Source organism: Mobula birostris, chromosome 5, assembly GCF_030028105.1.
Source record: "Mobula birostris isolate sMobBir1 chromosome 5, sMobBir1.hap1, whole genome shotgun sequence".
In the NCBI taxonomy this organism is placed as follows: Eukaryota; Metazoa; Chordata; class Chondrichthyes; order Myliobatiformes; family Myliobatidae; genus Mobula; species Mobula birostris.
Window position 1 is genome coordinate 34,621,219 of NC_092374.1, and position 24,775 is coordinate 34,645,993.

The 24,775-nt window shown below is 41.1% G+C and overlaps 1 protein-coding gene across 1 annotated transcript in view; it reads left to right on the top strand.

Annotated features, from left to right (window-relative positions):
* Window positions 1–223: 223 nt before the first annotated feature.
* Window positions 224–24,775, top strand: part of tbca (tubulin cofactor a) — an 83,124-nt gene continuing 58,572 nt past the window's right edge. The window contains exon 1 of the mRNA XM_072257145.1: window positions 224–382. Coding sequence (XP_072113246.1) covers window positions 330–382 — 53 coding nt within the window. The 5' untranslated portion in view covers window positions 224–329. The remainder of the gene's footprint in view (window positions 383–24,775) is intronic.

Below are 24,775 nucleotides of genomic sequence, written 5' to 3' on the forward strand. Positions count from 1 at the left end.
GTGACTCTACTATTTAAAGTGTGGATTTAACCACATAACCTTTTGACTCAGTGAACTAAGCCAGGATGGAAGGTTGATAGATACATAAAGCAAAATAAAAGAACGCTGATAAAGTTAAACGAAGACTGGTCTGTCTCTGAAACTTGGGTCCAATGCATAGATGGGAGGCGGCATCAATGTAACAATCCGCTATGTTTCTCATTGCAGCCGAGGCGGGGCAGGGCGCATGCGCGACCGCCTCGCCGGGTTGCTAGGTGGCGACAGTTGAGCGCGAGACGCGGGTATTTTTCCGGTCGCATTTTGTCACTGTTTATAACAGGAACACAAGCATGGCAGATCCCAGGACAAGGCAGATCAAAATCAAAACCGGCGTGGTGAAGCGGTAAGGTCAAACGTTACCAAGTGGGAAGAAGGTTGTAGGAGTTGTGCTGTGGACTAGGGCGGCGAACTGGGGCCTGTTCGCTTTCGGGCTGCAGTAACTGGAGCCCGAGGCCTGGGACTCAAGTTGCTGATTCACGCCAGCTGCTGTTTGTTTAGTGTGAAATTCCATTAGTGCTTCTTTACTGTAAGAAACAATGTGGGTCCTTACCTGCTTTGCCGGGATTCATTGAGTTCTCTATGTTTACTAAAATGAATGGAACACATTGGTGCTGACGTTGGTGTAGGCAATGCACCCAGTATTCCATCTTCCAATTCATTTCAAAAGTTATGTATTTCTTTAGTGTTCATCAAAAATATAGTTCGATTCAAACATTTAAACCAAAGTAAGAAAGACTTGCCCTTTATATGGACCCTCTCATTCCTATTTGGCCACCGAAAGCATTTTTATATTAAACAGGTAATTTTAAAAATGATGATCATTGTTAATTTTGTTTGTGTGTAATAAACTCCCAGCAATTCGAATGTCACTGTGAATTGATAATTTGTTTTAGTGATATATATCCCAGAACACTGGTCTTGTGCCTCTTATAAAGTAATGGGGTGGGTGTCAGTTTAATGCCTCATTGAAGATCAGCATTATTCATAATATACATTTGCACGTATTAGGAATTTGCTGTGGTGTGTTGGCACGATGTGCAACATAAAACAACATTCAACAATTATAAGAGTAAAGAATTATATAAAAGTAATCTTGGAGGTTAAAATATTGCCATGGAATAAAATTTGCAGAGATACATCATGTATTTATAATATAAACAGCAGTGTAAATCTGATTGTTTAACATTGTGGCTCCCGCCTTCATTGAAGTTTCAGCCTGAAGGTTTATACTTGAGTTTGTTAACTAGAGCATGGACCTACAAGCTTCTTACTCTGGGGTGATAATTAAATCAAAAAATAGCTTTGGATGAATTTTTTTTGGGTAGTTGTTTTAGTGCAGAAGTTCTTTACATCAACTAGCCTTTTATGTAATATATTTTGGGCCTTTTGAAGTGTATTTTGACATATTTGAAGGTGTGTTTAGGATTAATCTTTTCTGCTTTTTCTTCAACTATTGCTATGATTCTTTGTCATTTGCTTCATTTTGAGGAAAAGTCTTTCCTTTTTAAATTAAGATGAAGTCTTTTATTGTTTTTGAATACGCCCAAACTGATTGTGGAGTTGAAGCTGACCAGAAAACTACAATGTTTCATCACATAGCCTGAAGATTTAAATTTAGTTTGATGTATCTTTCAGTTAGCAGTAGTCTCGAATGTTCTTGGGAATCTTGGCTCTTGAGACAGGGAAATGCATCAAGCCTGAAATGTGACATATGGCAAATAAAGTGGGATAAATGTAAATTGCAAACCTAGAAATTTCTTTAAAAATTAGAAAATGACAGTAAATATGAATTAAAGCTACTTCTGAGAGGAAGAATTGGTGTGTCCTCTTTGAGTGTTTCATAAACTATCCCTTGATTATTGATTCCGTTCCTCTTTGCAACCATATGGAATGAGTCTCATGCAATAATGAGATGGATCCTACACCCCTCTTGAGTCTACAGTGACCATTAAATGCCTTTTTACTTATCTACACTAACCCCATTTTGTACGCTACATTTTCATCATCTCTCCGGAGATTATACCACACCCAACACACTGGGGGAATTTACACAGGCCGATTACTTCCCAACCCAAATTAAACCAGCAGTTCGACCTGCCACCTACTTCTGAGTTCATAATTTTGTTGGACTCTGATTCAGTTTATTTGCTGAATTGCATCATGCCTTTCTTATGTCTGATTTCACTTTTGCACATACTCCTGTTTACTTTCTCTAGTTCAGCACTGTGTCATCCATTGTCATAATATGTGTCGTGTCATTCATTAAATTAATAATTAATGCCTTTCCACTAACTTTTGTGCAAGACCTCAGTTTTAAAATTTGCTTTCTTCTTTTCTGTTGTCTTTCTTCCAATCTCTAATCTCTGTAACCTCAGTTTTATAATCTTCCAGGATATTTGGACTTTAATCTAGCCGGTTAGTTATCAAGTAATTTAGTCCCACTGTTACTGGCTTTTGTGCCTCCAGCTGCAAAAGTCATAAGATCTACATTTCTCTTTTTTTTTTAAAACATATTTGCCTCTATCTTTCTTTTCTCTTTTAAGACTTCTTCACAATATTCTTGTAGCACTTTTGGAAGTTTTGACCATGTTAGATGTGCTGTTTGAAATGGTTCTTAATATTGCCTAGCTGCAGGTGTGTAAATCAATAAAAATGGAAGATAATGAGGAATTGTATAGGATATGAAATACAATGCTAGTGTGGATTGAGTTAAAAAATGAACCTAAAGGATAGCTGTATTTATATTAGAAAAATGTTACTTAATAGAGCTGTCATTCTAGGGCAGTTAAGATAATTTTATGTGCAAAAGTTAAATATTATCTCTTCAAATCTTCACATTATGAGTGAAGCACAGTGACTGGTGATTAGAGAAAAATGATCCAGTTTGCTTAGCCAAACTTGCAAAAAGTTTTTCCACAGCTTTTGAATTGTGTTGCTAGTATGTGGAAATAAATTAAAAATGTTAGTGAAAACTGAAGATTAATATCAGAACTAAAGTCTAAGGGAATATTGTTGCTGATGGTGTGGTATATGAGTTCATATGGGATGGTATTGAGAACTTGGGGCCATGTAATGTGAGTGTACAGAAGCCCTGCACTGTACCGCACAAGCTACCCGCCTGCCTATGTGTCAGACACAGTCTGTCCCAGCTAGAGCTTCCATGTTGGCCTCATTAGCTACTTCAGAGCCTAGGAAATCGGAAAGGGAGTGAGTCATCCTCAAAAGAAGCAATTGTCTAAAAAGAAACCCAAGTTGATACCACATTAATTTCTGTAAGTTTATGCAGACGGTTTGAAAAGTCAGTTGTTTGTTATCCATTACTTGATCTAGGGCAAATTATTGAATTAGGTAAGAACTTCTTTTCCCCCCAAAAATCATAAGTTATGGCGTGGCCCCTAAAGCTCAAGCCACTTCTATGAGAGCAGCCTAGTAAATCTCACTTCCTTGTCCTCCCCATAGCCTTGCAGTTTTTCACTTTCAATTAGCTATCTAATTCCCTTTCGAATGCCAGAATTTGATCTAACTTTACTCTGTCCACTCCGAGTAATGTGATTCATACTCTCCCACTTGATCCATGTTTTTTTCCTTATGTAATTTCTGGTTTCTTTGGTCAATTACAGCATACTATGAACTAAGTTCTTGTCAATGAGAGCTATCTGCACAGTGCTTATCTGTCATGATTTTAATCAGATTCTCTTAAAACTTCCTCTTTTCCCAGCAGACCACCTAGGACATTTATCCAAGTTGGGTCTTTTATCCCTGGAATCATTCAACTTTTTTTTGTTATTTATACTCCATCTAAGACTCCAAGATTTTGTTTAAGGTGTGCCTGATAGAACTGGAGGCTATTAATATTCCCAATTGATGACGTCATGTAGTCATCATGTGTTGTGTAGTCACCATGACTTCAAAGATCAAAATAAATTATCAGAGTGCATAGTTTGTTACCATATACTACCTTGAGATTCAGTTCCTTGTGGTACATCTTTGCTTCTATTTATAAAGCCCAGAATAACAATTTAAACTTTTTTTTTCTTGCTCTACTATTTTCAATGTATGCATTCATAAACACATATATCCCAATCACTTTTTAGAATTTGACCTTCGATTTATATTCGTACTGGTGTAGATTTTGTACAATTGTGCATACTTTCATTTGTCATGTGTCCACAAATTCTACTTGGATGGTTAAATTTCTGAAAAAATGCATTACTGTCCCCACAATTCACTAGTCCCCCATGTTTTATTTCACCTACAAATTTGGACATTGTCTTCTCCACCAAGTTGAAGTCATTAAGAAAAACAGTGGTGATGGTATTGATAGTTAGGAAACACCTTTGCACATTCTAATTCAAAAATCTAGCTCACTTCACTGATATGTGTCACTTGGCCAATTTTCTATCCATGATATTTTTGCCCCTTTTCTTCCGTCAGCTTCAATCTTGATGAGAATCTTCATGTGCATTTTGCTTCTCTTGAAAGGAATAAATTGTATCCTAAACAGATTGAAAAGCTTGAGCATATAGACATTAAGAAAGAGGATGTGCTGTAACTTTTGGAAAGCATCAAATTGGATAAGTCTCCAGGACCAGATGAGATGTACCCCAGGCTACTGTGGGAGGCAAGGGAGGAGATTGCTGAGCCTCTGGCAATGATCTTTGCATCATCAATGGAGATGGGAGAGGTTCCATAGGATTGGAGGGTTGCAGATGTTGTTCCCTTATTCGAGAAAGGGAGTAGAATTAGCCCAAGAAATTGTAGACCATTAAGTCTTACTTCAGTGGTTGGTAAGTTGATGGAAAAGATCCTGGGAGGCAGGATTTATGAACATTATGAACATAGTCAGCATGGCTTTGTCAAAGGCAGGTTGTGCCTTACGAGCATGATGAATTTTTTGAGGATGTGACTAAACACGTTGATGAAGGAAGAGCAGTAGCTGTAGTGTATATAGATTTCAGCAAGGCATTTGATAAGGTACCCCATGCATGGCTTACTGAGAAAGTAAAATGGCATGGGATCCAAGGGGACCTTGCTTTGTGGATCCAGATTGGCTTGCCCATAGAAGGCAAAGAGTGGTTGTAGATGGGTCATATTCTGCTTGGAGGTTGGTGACCAGTAGTGTGCCTCAGGGATCTGTTCTGGGACCCTTTCTCTTTGTGATTTTTATAAATGACTTGGATGAGGAAGTGGAGGGATGAGTTAGTAAATTTGCTGATGATACAAAGGTTGGGGGTGTTGTGGATAGTGTGGAGGGCTGTCAGAGGTTACAACGTGGCATCAATAGGATGTGAAACTGGGCTGAGAAGTGGCAGATGGAGTTCAACCCAGATAAGTGAGAGGAGGTTCATTTTGGTAGGTCAAATATGATGGCAGAATATAGCATTAATGGTAAGACTCTTGGCAGTGTGGAGGATCAGAGGGATCTTGGGGTCCAAGTTCATAGGACACTCAAAACTGCTGCGCAGGTTGACTGTGTGGTTAAGAAGACATATGGTGTGTTGGCCTTCATCAACCGTGGGATTGAGTTTAAGAGCCGAGAAGTAATGTTGCATACAGCTGTTTAGGACCTTGGTCAGACCCCACTTGGTGTACTCTGCTCAGTTCTGGTCACCCCACTACAGGAAGGATGTGGAAACTAGAAATGGTGCAGAAGAGATTTACAAGGATGCTGCCTGGATTGGGGAGCATGCCTTATGAGAATAGGTTGAGTGAACTTGGCCTTTTCTCCTTGGAGCAGTGGAGGATGAGAGGTGACCTGATAGAGGTGTATAAGATGATGAGAGGCATTGATCGTGTGGATAGTCAGAGGCTTTTTACCAGGGCTGAAATAGCTAACATGAGAGGGCGCAGTTTTAAGGTGCTTGGAAGTAGGAACAGAGGAGATGTCAGGGGTAAATTTTTTTTACGCAAAGGGTGATAAGCACTTGGAATGGGCTGCCAGCGACGGTGGTGGAGGTAGATAGGATAGGATCTTTTAAGAGACTCCTAGATAGGTACATGGAGTTTAGAAAAATAGGGGGTTATGGGTAACCCTAGGTAATTTCTAAAGTACGTAAATGTTCCGCACAGCATTGTGGGCCAAAGGGCCTGTATTGTGCTGTAGGTTTTCTGTGTTTCTATGCAAACACCAGAGTATAGTTAGCACAGGCAGTTGGTCAAATTATTTTGTGGTTACAGAAAAATCATGGAACACAGTACATGCTAGTGTGCATATATAATGTTCTGTTTCTGGAATATAGTGGTATCTACATTGCTGTTTCATTGGGCAAATTATTTGGATATTATAATGAGGTGTGATTGTGTCATAAGAAATATAATAGGAAATGATTTAAATATTATGATTATGAAGACACGTAGTCCTCTTTTATTGTCATTTAGTAATGCATGTATTAAGAAATGCATTATTGTGATATCACAAAACACAGGACAAACCAAGACTGAAAAAACTGACAAAACCACATAATTATAACATATAGTTACAAACAGTGTAACAATACCATAACTTGATGAAGTCCGTGAGCACAGTAAAGTTCAAAGTTTCTCAAATGTCCCACATCTCACGCAGATGGGAGAAGGAAGAAAAGACTCTCCTGGCCATGCCGACCACAATCCAACTCTGAGTCATCCGAAAACTTCGACCTCTGATCAGCTCTCTGACACCAAGAACTGAGCGCCATCTCTGCCCAAACGATTCGACTTCCTTCTCGGTCGCCAAAAGCAGGCAAGGCCGGGGATTTTGAGGCCTACCTTCCGAAAGATTCACGACTGCACAGTAATGACAGCAGCGAACAGGCGTTTCAGAAATTTCTCCAGATGTTCCTCTGTGCTTTCACGTCCATTCTCCATCAAATCAGAATTGTCCACGGCCCCTATTTAACAGATACGATATCGTTTTTCACCGGAGAGCTGCGCACGCGCGGCTTGCTGCCATCTTCTCCTCCCGCCTTCTAATATCTCATTTTAACGTTCTCTGGGGGTGGGGAGCTAACCAGTGAAGCATAGAGGAAATGCTTGCGACATTTTGTTTGGTAAGAACATCTTGGACTATCTAACCAGTGAAGGAAAATTAAAAGGGTTTTGACATTTCATGGGCCTAAGAGTTTCATAAATTTAACCAACCTTAAGAACCAGCATATTTCATTAAATTAGAATGTCAGAGAAGTAACATGTCACACATAGAAAGACACATCAATATGGTTGCATAGAATCTTTGACAAAAAAGTGTCTGTGAGCGTCACAGGAATGATACCAAACAAGATTTGGTAAGAAGCCGCATAAGGAGATGATATGGGCTTTAAGGGCCTTTGATAAAAGGGGGCAGAGCTGAATGAGGCTTGGGCAGAGAATTGTAGAAAATAGAAGTCAGGCAGCTGAAGGAATAAGTACATAAGATGCTGGAAATAGCTGGCATGTACGGAGAGAGAAACAGAGCTGGTATTTTCTTTTGGTGATTGGAATCAATTATTAACCTGAAACATTTACTCACTCTCTCAAGAGATGCTGCCTGACCTGTTGGTTCTTATTTCAGATCTCCAGTATCAGCAGGTTTATTTTTGCTTTTCAACAGCTGAAGAACATGTGCCAGTGGTGGCGCCATTAAATTTGAGGAGGTAAAATGCTAGAATCAGAAAGGAACAGAGAACAAGGAAAACTGGTGGTGGAGGTGAGGGGGCAGCAATGGTTGCAGATTTGATTTTTAAATCAATATATATCCTGCAAAGGCCATTAAGTGCAAGGGCCTTGGATAGGTGGTAGAGTTTTGGATCTTCAAGTTATGGGAATCTAGCTAGTAGAAGGAAAGCCTGATATTTCAACAGTGTGGTTAAGGGTTTCAGAAGTACGCAGAATCCTGGGTAGAGCTAGGCTATTAGTGTCATTTACCTGCTCCCTTACCGTAGTTTATAGACTTTACATTAATGCTGATATTGATCAATTTTATGTTTACATATTTGCAGAATTCTCATTTTCTTTCCTGTGCCTCTTTTGTTTTAAAAGGTCTTGATTAGTGAGTTAATTCAGAGACTGGGAAAAATAATGTATTCACTGAATTAAGAGCAGAAACAATTTTAAATCTTAAACAATTGTGAGCTGACTTTAAGCTAATTTAAAAAAAATTGATTGAAAGGCCACAGATTGTGTCGTAGTTGAATATAGTTAGGATCAGTTTTCATTGATCAGCAAAGATTTTAGAATCTATATTGTACACACAAGGCAAAAATCTGTCAGCTTGGTGCTAATTTAGGCTGATGGTTTAGTGTTGATTAAACCAAGCTGACACCAATAGATTAGAATAAGCCTAAAACAATTCACAGTGCAATCCTTTTAGTTTATCTCCAACATTCTTTTAACACTCATATTTAAATGTTGTTGGCATACTATAATTGCACATCTGAGCCTTGACTGCAAAAGAACTTTGCATTAATACCAGTGGGGAGGAGAATATATTGATTTATAATACAGAACATTTTGCTATTTGTAGCATTACTGCAAGAAGCAAGGGTTGCTTCCTCCAGTCATTTTGGATATTATTTTATTTTTGCCTGCTTGCAAATGACATGGCCATCATGTCAAGTAATACAGCCAATGTGAAAGATTACAGGTAGGTGCAGTATATCAAAACTGCAACCATGAGGTGTTATCTTCAAATAAGTTGGAGTCAAAGAGCTCCAGATGGCATTCTTGTAAGCAGCACCAGTCCATCTTGAACATTTTACAGTCCCAATTTGCCTCTCCTACCTTATACTTCCCAGTAGATCTGTAACCTTTGACATGGTTGACCATGTAATTATTATCATCTAAAGCATCTCCATTGTTGTACAGCTGGACTGGATTACACTCATTTGAACTCTAGTTTTAACCAAAGCTTTTCTGCTCACTAAAGCCTCAGTTGTGGTGTCTCTAAAAGTTTTATTGATAGTGTCCTCTAACTTCTAATGAAGATGCTATTCAATGCCAACATAACCTGGTCTACATTGCTACTTTTTTGACTTCTCCATTATCTTTTAATGTTCATAAGCTTTGCTGATCTTTTGCTACTCTTACCACTGACTTCAAATCTCTTTATGATACCAACCTTCCTTTAGCACTGTACCACTGGGTAGAAATTACATTCAAATTAATAGAAAGAACAAAATTATTGACAATGATTCTTATCACAAACTTAATTCTCCAGTTACGGATTCCATTCTGATGGTCTGATGCAGAACCATACTGCCTGCAACTTGGAATATGAGATGAGCATCAGACTACAGGTTCAATAAATCATTGAGAATACGTATTTTTATTTCCCTAGTTTTTCTCAAATCTGTCTTTACATCAACTTAACTTCTGTTCTCTCTTTCATTCTTGGCCATGTTACCTTTAGATTATTGCAATACAATGCACTCCTGGCTAGCTGACTGCTTTTGATATAATTCTGAAGTTGTCCAGAAGTCTGTCCATATCCTAACTTGCATCAAGTAAGAAACAGGAGATTCTGGAAATGCTGGACATCCAGAGCAACAGAAACAAAATGCTGGAAGAACTCAGCAGGTCAGGCAGCATCTGTGGAAACAAATAAATAGGTGACTTTTTGCGCCAAGACCCTTCAGCTGGACTCAGGAAGGAGAAAGAAACCAAAATAAAAAGGTGGGAGGGATGGGAAGGAATAAAGGCTAGAAAATAATAGGTTAAGCCAGGTGGATGGGGTGGGGGGAATGAAGTAAGAAGCTGGGAGGTGTTGGGTAGAAAAGGTAAAGTGCTGGAGAAGGAGGAATCTGATAGAGAGGAATGTCAGCCATCGGAGAATGGGAAGGAGAAGAGACACTGGGATAGGAGACAGGCAAGTGAGTGGAGAGATGTGGCCAGAGTAGGGTACTGAAAAAAAGGAAAGGGTAAGGGGGGGGGAAATTACTGGAAGTTAGAGAAATCAATGTTCATGCCATCAGGTTGAAGGCTACCCAGATGGAATATGAGGAGTTTTTCCTCCAACCTGAGAATGGCCTCATCATAGCAGTAGAGGAGGCAATGAGCCAACATGACTTCCCCCTATGGTCTTCAATTCCCTCATCTGGCATCTTCTCTTCTCCTCATTACCTTTTTCCCATAGTCTTCTCTCCTATCAGATTCCTTTTTCTCAGCTTTGCCTTTTTTACCTATCACCTCCCAGCTTCTTACTTCCTCTCCCCTCGCCCACCCACTGGGCTTCATCTGGCCCTGACAACTTATCCACCATGATTGGAATCAGGTTTAATATCACAAGCTTACATGGTGAAATTTGTTGTCTTTGCGACAGCAATACAATACAATACATAATAATAGAGGGAAAAAATAATAGAGAATTATTGTCTCTGTGCATGTGTGTATATATAAAGTAGCGAGGTAGTGTTCATGGGTTCAATACCCATTCAGAAATCAGATGGCAGAGGGGAAGAAGCTGTACCTGAATTGTTGAGTGTGCGCCTTCAGGCTCCTCTACCTCCCTCCTGTTGGTAGCTATGAGAACAGGGCATGTCCTGGGTGACGGGGATCCTTTTTGAGGCTTCGCTCCTTGAAGATGTTCTGGATACTGCGGAAGCTAATACCCATGATGGAGATGAGTAAGTTTACAATTCACTGCAGCTTATTTCAATCCTGTGCAGTAGCCCTTCCCTACCCCCACATACCAGATGGTGATGTAGCCAGTTAGAATGCTCTCCAGGGTACATCTGTGGAAATTTGCAAGTGTTTTTGGTGACATACTAAATCTCCTCAAACTCCTAATGAAATATAGCTGCTGTCGTGCATTCTTTGTTGCTGCATCGTTATGTTGGGCCCATAATAGATCCTCAGAGATGTTGACACCCAGGAACTTGAAATTGTTCACTTTTTCCACTTCTGAACCCCCTGAGGACTGGTGTGCGTTCCCTCATCTTACCCTTTCTGATGTCACAATCAGTTCTTTGGTCTTATTGACATTAAATGCAAAGTTGTTGCTGCGACAGCACTGAACTAGATGATGTATCGCGCTCCCGTACGCCCTCTCATTACCATCTGAAGGATGCTGTACAAAAAATCTAGCATCACTTCCATCCTGCCCTAGTACACTGGCTGCATTATGGCCTAGTATAGGAACACCAATGCGTTTGACTGGAAAATCCTACAAAAGGTAGTGGTTTCGACCCGCTACATCATGGGTAAAAGCCATTGAGCACATCTACTTGAAACTTTCCTATAGAAACGCAGCATCTATCATCAAAGATCCTCATCACCCAGTCCATGCTGTTTTCTTGCTGCTGCCATCAGGTAGAAGGTACAAGTGCCTCGGGACTTGTAACCAGGCTCAAGGACAGTTACCAGCTTTCAATCATCAGGTTCTTGAACAAAAGGGGATAACTACGCTCATTCTACTTCTGGTGTTCCCACAACTGATGGTCTCACTCTAAGGACTCTTTATCTTGTTATTTCATGCTTTTATTTATTGCTATTTATTTATATTTCCATTTGCACAGTGTGTTGTCCATTGATCCTGTTTATTTTGCCAAGTATACCCGCAGAAAAAGAAACTCAAGGTTGTACGTGGTAACATGTATGTACACAGATAATAAATTTTACTTTGAACTTTCCGCTATGTCTTGTAATCTATTTTCCTGCCTGATGTAACAGTGAATAGTAATAAATGATTAAATAACTGACAGGAGAATTAGCAGGCTCAAAGGACATCTATATTCACAGTGATGATAGTCTAACAATCTAAATGTTTGCTTCCATCTTCTTCAGAGAGAACCACATGGGGAAAAGGAGAAAATCAAGTTTAGACTGAAATTTAAGGTTCAAAAGTATAATGTAGATTTGGCAAATTAAAAATATTACAATGGCTCATTTCTTTCTGGGTTCTTTTGAAGTATTGCATGAAGCAAACAAATGATGGAAGATGCATGTGTAAAATGATGCTTCGTGGCTGACTTTCTATGAGAAATATGGATATTTTGTCCTTGGTTATTGAGGTATAGGATTCAGCATTTGTAAGTTTTGCATGGACCTTAAAATGATGGGTACTGATTAGGTGAACAGTTTTGTCCTAGATGGTGTCAAGCTACTTGGATGAAGTTACAACCATCCAAGTGAATGCAAGTACTTAGTGCCTGTTACGCAGCTGGTGTTTTGAGCAGCAATGAAGGTCCACCATCTCTGTCCTTTGCCATCAGAACCAATTTTGGTCTTGGTGGTGTTCAGGGCTTCCTTCATCATGCCAGTAACTTCCTCTTGGTTTTCCCTACTGTGAGTCATTGAAATCCTGGGTGGAGACTCAGGAATACCATCACACACAGATACTGTACAGAACGATTCTTCATTGCTGCTTCCATAACAATTTTGTTTTACCAGTCAGGGTTGTTAGCCCTGAGCTGAAACCCGCAACCTGGAGGACTGGTGGACCATCCTTCATCTGGCCTCTACCCTTTGACCTGTTTTGCATGGGTGACCATACCAAAAGTCAAAGCACAAGGCTCTGACTCCAGCCAACATAGCTCTCCAGGTCATTGAAGTATGCAAGACTCCAAACCACAGAAAGGTTGTGGTCCTCTTGGAAGGAATGCAAGCACATGGAATAAAGAAACTTGATGGTTAAGTAGTCATTTCACAGTCCATTTTTAAAAAATTTGAATTGTATTTTTCAGAATATTTCCAATCAATAGGGTATAAAATTGCCATTATTAGTATCTTTATAAGTAACAGAATAGAGGTATTCTGTTAACAGTTCTTTGCTTTACTCTAACCTCTTCCTCCTGAAGAAGTTTTGAAACGACATCACATCAATAGTTATATTGACTCCAGTCAACACAATAAGGCTTCTATAACAGCAATTTCTAGAATAGGTCTGTATTTTGATGAATTTAAATATAGATACCATGGCTTCTCCATGGATTGTCACCTTGTCGTGGTGGAGAAGCTTGTGTGGTCCTGTGATCCGGAGAGCAATGCCGTCTGGAGCTATGCTCCTGGTAGGGTCACCCATGGCGGTGAGGGTGAGGTCCCTGACAAAGAACAATTCAACCAAGACCTCAACGGTGGAACAAGTGGACAAAGTTATTTTGAACTCAATGGCTGTGAAGGCGGATGAAGGCTGCAACAAATCTATCAACTCCAATCATCGTGGTTTCCATGCCATTGGAATCAGTTGGTTGATTTGTGAAGTATTGTGTGCTGCTTGGAATGCAACATCAAGTATACGTTAAACAAATACAAGCGCAGGCGTCTTCACTCTGTGGGCCACTTCTTCAGAACGAAGACCATCATCCTCGACCTCAAGGGATAGCCACAACGATGAGATACCATGGCCATGAAAGCACTATTCCATAATCAAAGATTCTCACCACCCAGGCCTTGCTCTTTTCTCTGCTGCCATCAGGTTGAAGGTACAAGTGCCTCAAGACTCACACCACCAGGTTCAAGAACAGCACAAAAGGGGATAGCTACAATCATTTAAGGACTCTGTTGTATTGTTACTTCATGCCTGTTATTTATTATATATAGGCATCCATTAGTCTCGTGAGACCATGGATTTCAAGTCAAGTCAGGTTTATTGTCACTTTGACCATAAGCTGCTGGTACAGTACACAGTAAAAACGAAACAACGTTCCTCCAGGACCCCGGTGCTACATGAAACAACACAAAACTACACTAGACCATGTGAGACAGCACAAGGCTGCACTAGACTACGTAAAACAACATTAAAAAAAACTGCACTAGACTACAGACCTGCATGGGACTACATAAAGTGCACAAAACAGTGCAGGGCAGTACAATAATTAATAAACAAGACAATAGGCACAGTAGAGGACATTTTACAATCTATATACTACTAAAGCTCTCATGCTGTGTCTCTCTGTTTGTGACCTCCAATTAGCGCAAACAGTGCATTACAGCAGCACTTTTTTTGGCTAATTTGAATTAAAATGTGCTAACTTACAGAATGCAGGCAAAGTTCAGGGTTATATATTCGTATAAAAGTACTCATTCGCCAAAATAAACAGTCTCCCTTTTAATCCGCGACCCGATCGGCCATCATGGAAATCGGGACGCGACAGCCCGACGCATGCGCATGGTCAGCCTCAGCAGCGACACCTACCGGAGCAAAAGGGCAGGGCAGTTCTATTTCGAGGGGTCACATTCTGCTAATCACCATCAGCATGTGCAGGATTGGGACAGATCTAACTGCCACCCATCAATAAGAGATAATTAAATCTTATTGTAATGACGTACTTCGAGACACTCATAAACCCCTATATAGCGGTGACTATATCACGTCCATTTAGGAGAGCGCCAACCACAACGTAAAGAATAATCAGCATCCTTTGGTGTTACTGCTTCGTATCTTTTATCCAGCATTAGGGTAAAAAAAAAATGGTCAGCCTAATTATGCCATATGGAAAGGGAAGGGGGACATTATGGCCAAGAGATGACACCAAACGTCGTCGGGAAGCGGCAAGGGGAGGGAGAGAACAAGAATGGGATGAGGCCAGGGCCGTACAACTCCAGGATCAAAGTCAGGACAAAAAAAAATGAGAGAAGAGACAATGGAGGAGAGGCATGCACGTCTCCAGGATTAGAGACAAACAACAAACAGCAGAAGAGATGAAGAGACTGGGGATGAAAGGGCTGCATGTCTCCAGAATGATAACGAGAGGCACAAGGGTGGCAGATAAACCAGAAATAATGCCATCAAAGGTGTCCTTCATTAAATGAGGAGCAGCTATATTTGCTTTGCTATACGTCGTTCTTCTTTAATAAACTGAGGTTTTCTACTTCAGTTTCCAAAGCAAAGCGATACCACTAGCATTCAGGAAAACTTAATGTTCATTCTGGACACATCAGACTGCACTACCCTTCTCTCAAAGGGTGCCCCAATGGGTCACCCCGTTGTCTAGTATAATAAATGATGAGATGTCAGTCTAGACTCTGAGTACTGAGGAGTCTGATGGCTTGGGGGAAGAAACTGTTGCACAGTCTGGTCGTGAGAGCCCAAATGCTTTGGTACCTTTTGCCATATGGCAGGAGGGAGAAGAGTTTGTGTGAGGGGTGCTTGGGGTCCTTCATAATACCATTAGCTTTGCGGGTGCAACGTGTGGTGTAAGTGTCTCTAATGGCGGGAAGAGAGACCCCAATGATCTTCTCAGCTGACCTCACTATCCGCTGCAGGGTCTTGCAATCCGAGACGGTGCAATTCCCAAACCAGGCAGTGATGCAGCTGCTCAGGATGCTCTAGATACATCCTCTGTAAAATGTGGTGAGGATGGGGGGTGGAAGATGGACTTTTCTCAGCCTTTGCAGAAAGTAGAGACGCTGTTGGGCTTTCTTGGCAATGGAGCTGGTGTTGAGGGACCAGGTGAAATTCTCTGCCAGGTGAACACTTGTGCCTTGGAAGGTTATCTATTGCTATTCATTTATATCTATATTTGCACAGTTTGTTTAGTTATGTTTGTTTGTTTACAATTTATAGTTACTATTCTATAGATTTGCTAATTATGCCTGCAGAGAAAGAATCTTAGGGTTGTATATGGTGACGTGATATGTACCACCTATGTGATATGTGGTACTCTGATAATAAATTTTACTTTGAACTTTAGAAAATGCACCAGTGGCTCTACTTCCTTCAGGAAGATAAAGAAATTCATTCATTGACCTTCACCAATTTTATAGATGCACTTTAGCATCCTATTCAGATGCATCATGGTTTAGTATGGCAACTATACTGCCAGAGACCGCTGAAACTGCAGAGAGCTGTCAATGCAGCTCAGCACATCATCAAAACTAGCCTTCTTTCTACAGACACTGTCTATATTTTTTGCTGCCTCCATAAAGCAGCCAACATAATCATCAGAAATCTCACCTGCCCCAGTTCTTTCCTTCCACCCCAACCCCTCTCGCCCCCCCCCCCCCAAAATCAGGCAGAAGATACAAGAGTCTGAAAGTATGTACTACAAGACTCTAGGACAATTTTTACCCTTCTGTTCTAGCAGTATTAAAGAGCTGTCCCCTTGTACTGGCTTCTGACATCACAGTTTAACTTTTCCTAGCCTTGAACATTATTGCCTGCCTGCACTGCTCTGATAAAGGATAGCATGCAAAACAAAACTTTTCACTGTACCTCAAGACATGTTTATTAGTTTATTATTGTCACATGTACCAGAGTACAGTGAAAAGCTTGTATTACATATTGTTTATACAGATCAAATTGTTATACTGTACATTGAGCTAGGGTAAAGTAAATGATAATGCAGAATAGAGTGTAAAAGCTACTAAAAGAGTGCGGTGCAAGTAAATGATAAAATGCAAGATCATAATGTGGTAAATTGTGAGGCCAAAAGTCTATCTTACCATTAGTCTATCAGGCCTGTCATGAATCTGATGACAGTGAGATAGAAACTGTCCTTGAGTCTGGCTTCTGTATCTTCTGCCTGATAGGCGAGGGAGAAGATAGAACGTCTAGCTGGGTGTGGTCTTTGATTATGCTGGCTACTTTACTGAGGCAGTATAGATAGTCCATGGAGGGGAGGCTGGTTCCATAATACTGCGTTTTCTTGTGGTCATGTACAAAGCAATGCTATACCAAGCTGTTGTACATCTGGACAGAAATGCTGTGACACTAATAAACTAATTTATGAATAGGAGTAGGAGTTAACCAATCAGATAGCTCCTATCCAGATAATACGGTACCTAAGATGCTTCCAGAATAACACAAAGAACTGTAATGCCTAGAGGGCACACTGAAAAATTGCATGTACATCAGTAATTATATAAAATACAAGCAGGCATAAGAAATTCAAGTTGCAAAGAAAGTAACAATTATACAGTCTAATCCGCACGATCATGTGAGTAGATTGACCGAAGCAAGCCTTATGACATTAATTATGAGACCTCCTTAGAATTTGCAGGCTTTGCAGCATTTTTGAAGTTATAGTGTTTTGAAAATTGCACTTGTACGCTGTACTGATCATTATTTAAAAGATGGTGGAAATTTTTATAAATATGTTCATAATTTTAAATGTTACAGCCCATTCTGCTGGTGATCTCATTATTTCACTTTTGCCATTCTGCTCAAACATTTTAAGTTATTTGTCATATCTTTGTATATCTATTAAATCTTTTACGTTAATTGAATAGGCTACTTAACACTTTCTGTCACTGGTCTCAGGTTACATTCGTTCCAAGCAGCTAAGATTCTAGAGGTCTTTGACAGTCAGGTGATGATTCACTCATGCAGTGTATCTAACTTCTGTTTTATTCTTGCTGTTACAGTTTTTTGTCAATTCTGAAGCTTGAAATGGGTTTTAGAAAGGTAAAGGTAAGTATTGTTGGCGTGTATGTGGAACCTGATCTCAAACTTGCAAATAATTCCAGCAAAGGGCATCATATATGTGGTATTTGGTGGAAACTAACAGTAATGGTGCATTGCAGTTGAGAGGAGTCATCACTGGAAATACTGTGATTACATTTCCTAGATCAGCTAGGAAGTTGGGCAAGATCTGTGGCAGGTAGAATTCAATCCAGACAAGTATGACATATTGCACTTTGGGTTTTCTGATACTGGCTGGGATTTTCTAAAACAGCAAATGGAACGGACATAGGAAGCAATGTTGTATAGGGCAAGCTTGGAATGCAAGTTTGTAGCCCACTAAAAGTGGTGATACTTGTGGATAGGGTGCACTATGCTGCAGCTGTGTCAGACGTTGCTTAGGCCACATTTGGAATATTATATACAATTATGATCACCAAACCAAAGCAAGGAGCGCAGAAGGGATTCATCAGAATGTTGCCTGGAATGGAGGACTTAGTTACAAGGAAGTTTTTTTTTCTCACTGGAATGCAGGAGGCTGAGGTATGATATTGCAGAGCTTTAAATGATCTTGGTGGCATAGATAAGATAGATGGTCACAGCCTTCTTCCAGTGGTAGTGAAGTCTTAAAACTAAAGGGCATTCGTTTAAGGTGAGAGGAAAACATTTAGAGGAGTCTGAGGGGGCAAGCTTTTCTCACAGAAGGTCTGGTTATCGGGAACAAGCTGCCAGAGGAAGTTGTAGGGATTGGTACAATCCCTATTTTTAAAAGCATTTGGACAAAATACCTAAGTAGAAAAGGAATAGAGAGGCGTGGGCCACTGTAGGAAAATAGGACTAGCATGGGTAGATATCAACAGTGAATTAATTAGCATGAAGGACTTAGAAACATAGAAAACCTACAGCACAATACAGGATCTTCATCCCACAATGTTGTGCTGAGCATGTACTTTAGGAATTACCTAGGGTTACCCATAACCCTCTATTCTTCTAAGTTCCATGTATCTATCCAGGAGTCTCTCAAAAGACCCTATCGTATCCACCTTCACCACTGTCGCCAGCAGTCCATTCCATGCACACACCATTCTTTGCGTTTAAAAAAAAAACAAAACAAAAGAACGACTTACCCCTGATGTCTCCCCTGTACCTACTTCCAAGCAACTTAAAACTGTGCCCTCTGGTGTCAGCCATTTCAGCAGTGGGAAAAGCCTCTGACTATCCACACGATCAATGCCTCTCATTATCTTGTACACCTCTATCAGGTCACCTCTCATCCTCCACTGCTCCAAGGAGAAAAAGCCAAGTTCACTCAACCTATTCTCATAAGGCGTGCTCCCCAATCCAGTCAACATCCTTGTAAATCTCCTCTGCACCATTTCTATAGTTTCCACTTCCTCCTTGTTGTGAGGTGACCAGAACTGAGCAGAGTACACCAAGTGGGGTCTGACCAGGGTCCTATACAGCTGTAACATACCTCTCGGCTTTTAAACTCAATCCCACAGTTGATGAAGGCCAACACACCATATGTCTTCTTAAGCACACAGTCAACCTGCGTAGCAGCTTTGAGTGTCCTGTGGACTCGGACCCCAAAATCCCTTTGATCCTCCACGCTGCCAAGAGTCTTACCGTTAGTACTATATTCTGCCATCATATTTGACCTGCTAAAATGAACCTCCTCACACTTATCTGGGTTGAACTCCATCTGCCAATTCTCAGCCCAGTTTCGTATCCTATCGATGCCATGCTGTAATCTCTGACAGCCCTCCACACTATCCACAACACTCCCAACCTTTGTGTCATCAGCAAATTTACTGACCCATCCCTCCACTTCCACATCCAGGTCATTTATAAAAATCATGAAGAGGAGGGGTCCCAGAGCAGATCCCTGAGTAACACCACTGGTCACCGACCTCCATGCAGAATATGACCCATCTACAACCACTCTTTACCTTCTGTGGGCAAGCCAATCTGGATCCACAAAGCAAGGTCCCCCTGGATTCCATGCTTTTTTACTTTCTCAATAAGCCTTGCATGGGGTACCTTATCAAATGCCTTGCTGAAATCCATACACACTACATCTACTGCTCTTCCTTCATCCACGTGTTTAGTGACATCCTCAAAAAAAAAATTCAATCATGCTTGTAAGGCATGACTTGCCTTTGACAAGGCCATGCTGACTATGTTCATAATGTTCATAAATCCTGCCTCTCAGGATCTTTTCCATCAACTTACCAACCACTGAAGTAAGACTCACTGGTCTATAATTTCCTGGGCTAATCCTACTCCCTTTCTTGAATAAGGGAACAACATCTGCACCCCTCCAATCCTTTGGAACCTCTCCCATCCCCATTGATGATGCAAAGGTCATTGCCAGAGGCTCAGCAATCTCCTCCCTTGCCTCCCACAGTACCCTGGGGTACATCTCATCCGGTCCTGGAGACTTATCCAACGATGCTTTCCAAAAGCTACAGTACATCCTCTTTCTTAATGTCTATATACTCGAGTATTCATTAAGTACCTCTGCTATCTCCTCCGGTTACATACACATTTTTCCACTGTCACACTTGACTGGTCCTATTCTCTCACGTCTTACCGTCTTGCTCTTCACATACTTGTAGAATGCCTTGGGGTTTTCTTTAATCCTGCTCGCCAAGGCCTTCTCATTGCCCCTTCTGGCTCTCCTAATTCCATTCTTAAGCTCCTTCCTGCTAGCCTTATCTTCTAGATCTCTATCATTGCCTTTTTTTTTTGAACCTTTCATAAGCTTTTCTTTTCTTCACTAGATTTTCAACAGCCTTTGTACATAGTTCCTGTATCCTACCATCCTTTCCCTGTCTCATTGGAACGTACCAATGCAGAACGCCACGCTAATATCCCCTGAACATTTGCCATGTTTCTGCCGTACATTTCCCTGAGAACATCTGTTCCCAATTTATGCTTCTAAGTTCCTGCCTGAAAGCTTTATATTTCTCCTTACTCCAAACTTGTCTCTTCCTATCCCTCTACAATGTTATGGTAAAGGAGAGAATTTTGATCATTATCTCCAAAATGCTCTCTTGCTGAGAGACCTGACACCTAACCAGGTTCATTTCCCAATACCAGATCAAGTACAGCCTCTCCTCTTGTTGGCTTATCTATATATTGTGTCAGGAAACCTTCCTGAACACACTTAACAAACTCCACCCCATCTAATCCCCTTGCTCTAGGAAGATGCCAATTGATATTTGGGTAATTAAAATCTCCCACCATGACAAACCTGTTATTATTACACCTTTCCAGAATCTGTCTCCTTATCTGTTCCTTGATGTCCTTGTTACTATTGGGTGGTCTATATTAAAAAAAACAATAGAGTTATTGACCCCCTTCCTGATTCTAACTTCTACCCACAGACCCTCAGTAAACCATTCCTTCCGTGACTTACTCCTTTTCTGCAGCCGTGACACTATCTCCGATCAGCAGTGCTACACCCCCACCTCTTTTGCCTTCCTCCCTGTCCTTTCTGAAACATCTAAAGCCTGGCACTCTAAGTAACCGTTCCTGACCCTGAGCCATCCAAGTCTCTGTAGTGATCTTGGCTCCAAGTACTGATCCACGCTCTAAGCTGATCCTCTTTGTTCATGATGCTTCTTGCATTAAAATAGACACATCTCAAACCATTGCTCTGAATGAATCCCTTCTCTATCACCTGCCTATCCTCCCTCTCACACTGTTTCCAAGCTTTCTCTATTTGTGAGCCAACCACCCCTTCCTCCATCTCTTCAGTTCCCACCTCCCAGCAATTCTAGTTTAAACTCTCTCCAGTGGCCTTAGCAAACCTCCTTGCTAGGATATTGGTCCCCCTCGGATTCGTGGAACCCGTCCTTTTTTACAGGTCACGCCTGTCCCAAAAGAGGTCCCAATGATCCAGAAATCTGAATCCCTGCCCCCTGCTCCAATCCCTCAGCTACGTATTTATCCTCCACCCCACTCTATTCCTATACTCACTGTCGTGTGGCACAGGCAGTAATCCCGAGATTACTACCTTTGAGGTCCTGCTTCTCAACTTCCTTTCTAAGTCTCTGTAGTCTGTTTTCAGGACTTTTTCCTACCTATGTCGTTGGTACCAATATGTACCATGACCTCTGGCTGTTTACCTTCCTACTTCAGGATATCGTGGAAGCTATCAGAAGCATCCTGGACCCTGGCACCTGGGAGGCAAACTGCCATCCGTGTTTCTTTCCAGGGTCCACAAAATCACCTGTCTGACCCCCTAACTATAGAGTCCCCTATTACTGCTGTCTTCCTTTCCCTACCCTTCTGAGCCACAGGTCCAGACTCTATGCCAGAGGCGCAGCCACTGTGGCTTCCCCCAGGTAGGCTGTCCCTCCTAACAGTACTCAAACAGGAGTTGTTATTGTTAAGGGGGCAGCCACAGGGGTATTCTCTAGTATTTGACTCTTGTCCTTCCCTCTCCTGACTGTTACCCACTTACCTGTCTCCCGAGGCTCCAGTGTGACTACTTGCCTACAGCTCCTCTTTGTCACCTTCTCACTTTTCCTGACCAGGCGAAGGTCATTGAGCTGCATCTCCAGTTCCCTAGTGGTCCCTAGGGAGCTGCAGCTTGACACACCTGGCGCAGACGTGGGAGGCTGGGAGTCTCCCGGACATCCCACATCTGACCCCCAGTAAAGCACACCGGCCTCACAGACATACTTCCTGTTTCTGTTCCTCACAGGTATCTTACCTCGCCTCGATCCATTATCGCTGAAGCCCGAATGAGCCAAAGCCCTACCATTCTGCCTCAGATCACTGTCGATGACTGCTCCTTTGACCACTCCACTAGGCAGTGTCTCTCTTTTATGCCTGAACCTTCCTTGTATCTAACTCATGATTGGTGCTCCTGTTATAGCCGCTGATAGGCCACGTACAATGGACAAATGCTCTCGAAGCTCCCTTTTTAAATAACCGCTGCCAACCTGCGAGAAATCCCTCTTGGTAAAGCTGTGTTGATGCCGCTGATAGGCCACGTACATGGACTTGTTTATATTTTGAGCAACGCTGATTCAGTGACTCTATTTGGTTAATTGAAAGTGGATCCAAACAAAAAAGCTGGTTTGTTTGGTAGCACAAGAAAAGGTGAATGCTGTAGAATGATTCTGTTGACTGCTGAGAGCTGCAAAGAATGCAAGAAGAATGAAGGATACAGCATTGTGGTTATAGAGATGATTTTGCTGTTTTGATCTACGAAAGAGTGGAATCCTGACAGGGTTAGTTTGACAAGAAATGATGAGCCTGGAAATCAGATAGAGAAACAGTAGAAATCTGAACTAAAAAAAACAAATTGGAAACAGCAAGACAAGTATCTGAGAAAACGGAAACATGATTAGTGTTTTAGGTCCAAGACCTTTCTTTATGCATTCCTGAAAGAGAAGTGACAGTGAATTCAACAGTAAATAATGTCTCTAGAACCTGTAACATTAACACTGTTTCACTTTCTGCAAATGCTGCTGGATCTAATAAGTGGCTTTCTCATTTTCTGCTTTTATTTTATGGTAAGCCAGGATCTGGGTAGCACAAATAAGTCTTAATTACTGTAAGGAAGCTTGGAGATGATAATAAAAGGGTCAGGCCTGAATTTTAGAGACTGGCAAATATCAGCATTCTAAAAATTAGTGAAACAATAGTTTTTCGCCCCTTCTAATGCACCAGCTAAAGCATTTGAAGTTGCTCAAGAGGAGGATGAAAATCTTGGGGTCATAGTCATAAACTACTAAGGCTGTTTGAATCACTGTTCACATAAATCCTATTGTTTTAAATCACTTGATACATGCACAAACTCACTAACCACAACTGAGCCCCAAAACTGAAATTCATCTTCCTGAGGCCCTGTGAGGGGCAATGCTGTTGAGCCCAGAATTTGGAGATGTTTATTGGAGAAGTAGGTGTGTAACTTGGAATGGAAATCTGTCCTCGTTTAGTGTGGGTATGGAAAAAAGCATAACTAGATGTAGCGACCGTTCTTTGCAGAGTTGGGGTTTGAGTAGTGGAAGGGTGTAGTGTGAAGGGAAGAAATGGAGAGTGTGAAGTTGCCCTGGGATGGGGAGGGCTTGGTGTAGTTGGATTAAGGGAAGGGCTGCAGGCTGTGATCAGTGCTAGAAAAGACTATCTTGAAATTCAAGATTCTGCCAGAATACATGTAAATATTTTACTTAATTTGCCACTTTTCAAGGTTAATTTTGCAAGAGTAAAACCATGTTGTCCCAGGAGTGGCCATGTGTGAGGATAATGTCCAGGCAACCTCTGTAATGCTCCAAAAGGAGCATTGTACAGGGGGTGATGTCATTTTTTGCACCCTGAGGCAGAAATTGTGTCATAGTCACTAGGCAATTCGTGAAGGAGGTGTCTGATCAAATTATCCAAGCCCCTCCAAATGATCCTAGAGTACTTAATATGCTACACTCATGGAAAAAAAATTGATTTTCAATTCCATAATGCTGAAAAAACAGTGTTATGCAATTGAATTTCCAGGCACTGATGTTTGCAAGTTTAATCCGCCATTTCATTAAGTTAGAATGCTGTATATGTAGCACAATCAATACCAGCAAATCTATTGGGCTGGTTTGTTAGATGAGTAAAACATAATGGTTACAGCAGTATATTTCAACGATTCACCAGTGTAAATGTTTGTTACTTGAGGTTGACCATTGGAGAGCTGTTCTGCGGATGAGTTTTCACACTGAGATGCACTCTGTGAAGACTCGTCTGCGGAACAGCTCTCAACCACGCTACGTAGAATAGATTTTCAGAATAAATCTATCAAATTAGAATGGAGGTGATGTGAGCCAGTATCAGGTACATAATTGTGTTTCACTATGGTATGGAACTTTATAGCCTATGATATTCGTCAGCCTTCAGTTATTGTTAAGTCATGGGGCCAACTCAGATTGTAAGGGTGGGAGAGCTCACTGAGAATATATTAGAAACATGAATTAAATGGTATGCCATTTCAGAAGCAGCAGCATGGGAATATACGCAAGGCAAACAACAGCATCATTATGATTGCTGTATCCATTATTTTATAAGAAAACTTTAGAAGATAAAGCCTAGTTGATTGGTTTAACCTTTCCTCATGAAACAGGAAAATTTTAGGAAGTTGATTGAAATCTTATCAGGTCTTGATAGGGTGGATGTGGAAGGGATATTTTCTCTTATTGCAGAAGTTAGAATGAGGTGTTTCTTTAGAAAAGGATTACCATATAAGGTTTGGATGAAGTAAAATCTTTTTTGAGGTTTGAGAGTCTTGGAATTCCTTCAAAGGACAGTGGGGACAGTGTCTTTAAATATGCACTCAGTGGCTACATTATTAGATACAGGAGTGGAACCTGGTGTGGTTTTCTACTGCTGTAGCCCATCCTCTCCAAGATTCGACATGTGGTTGTTACGTCATCAGCAACAATGAATATA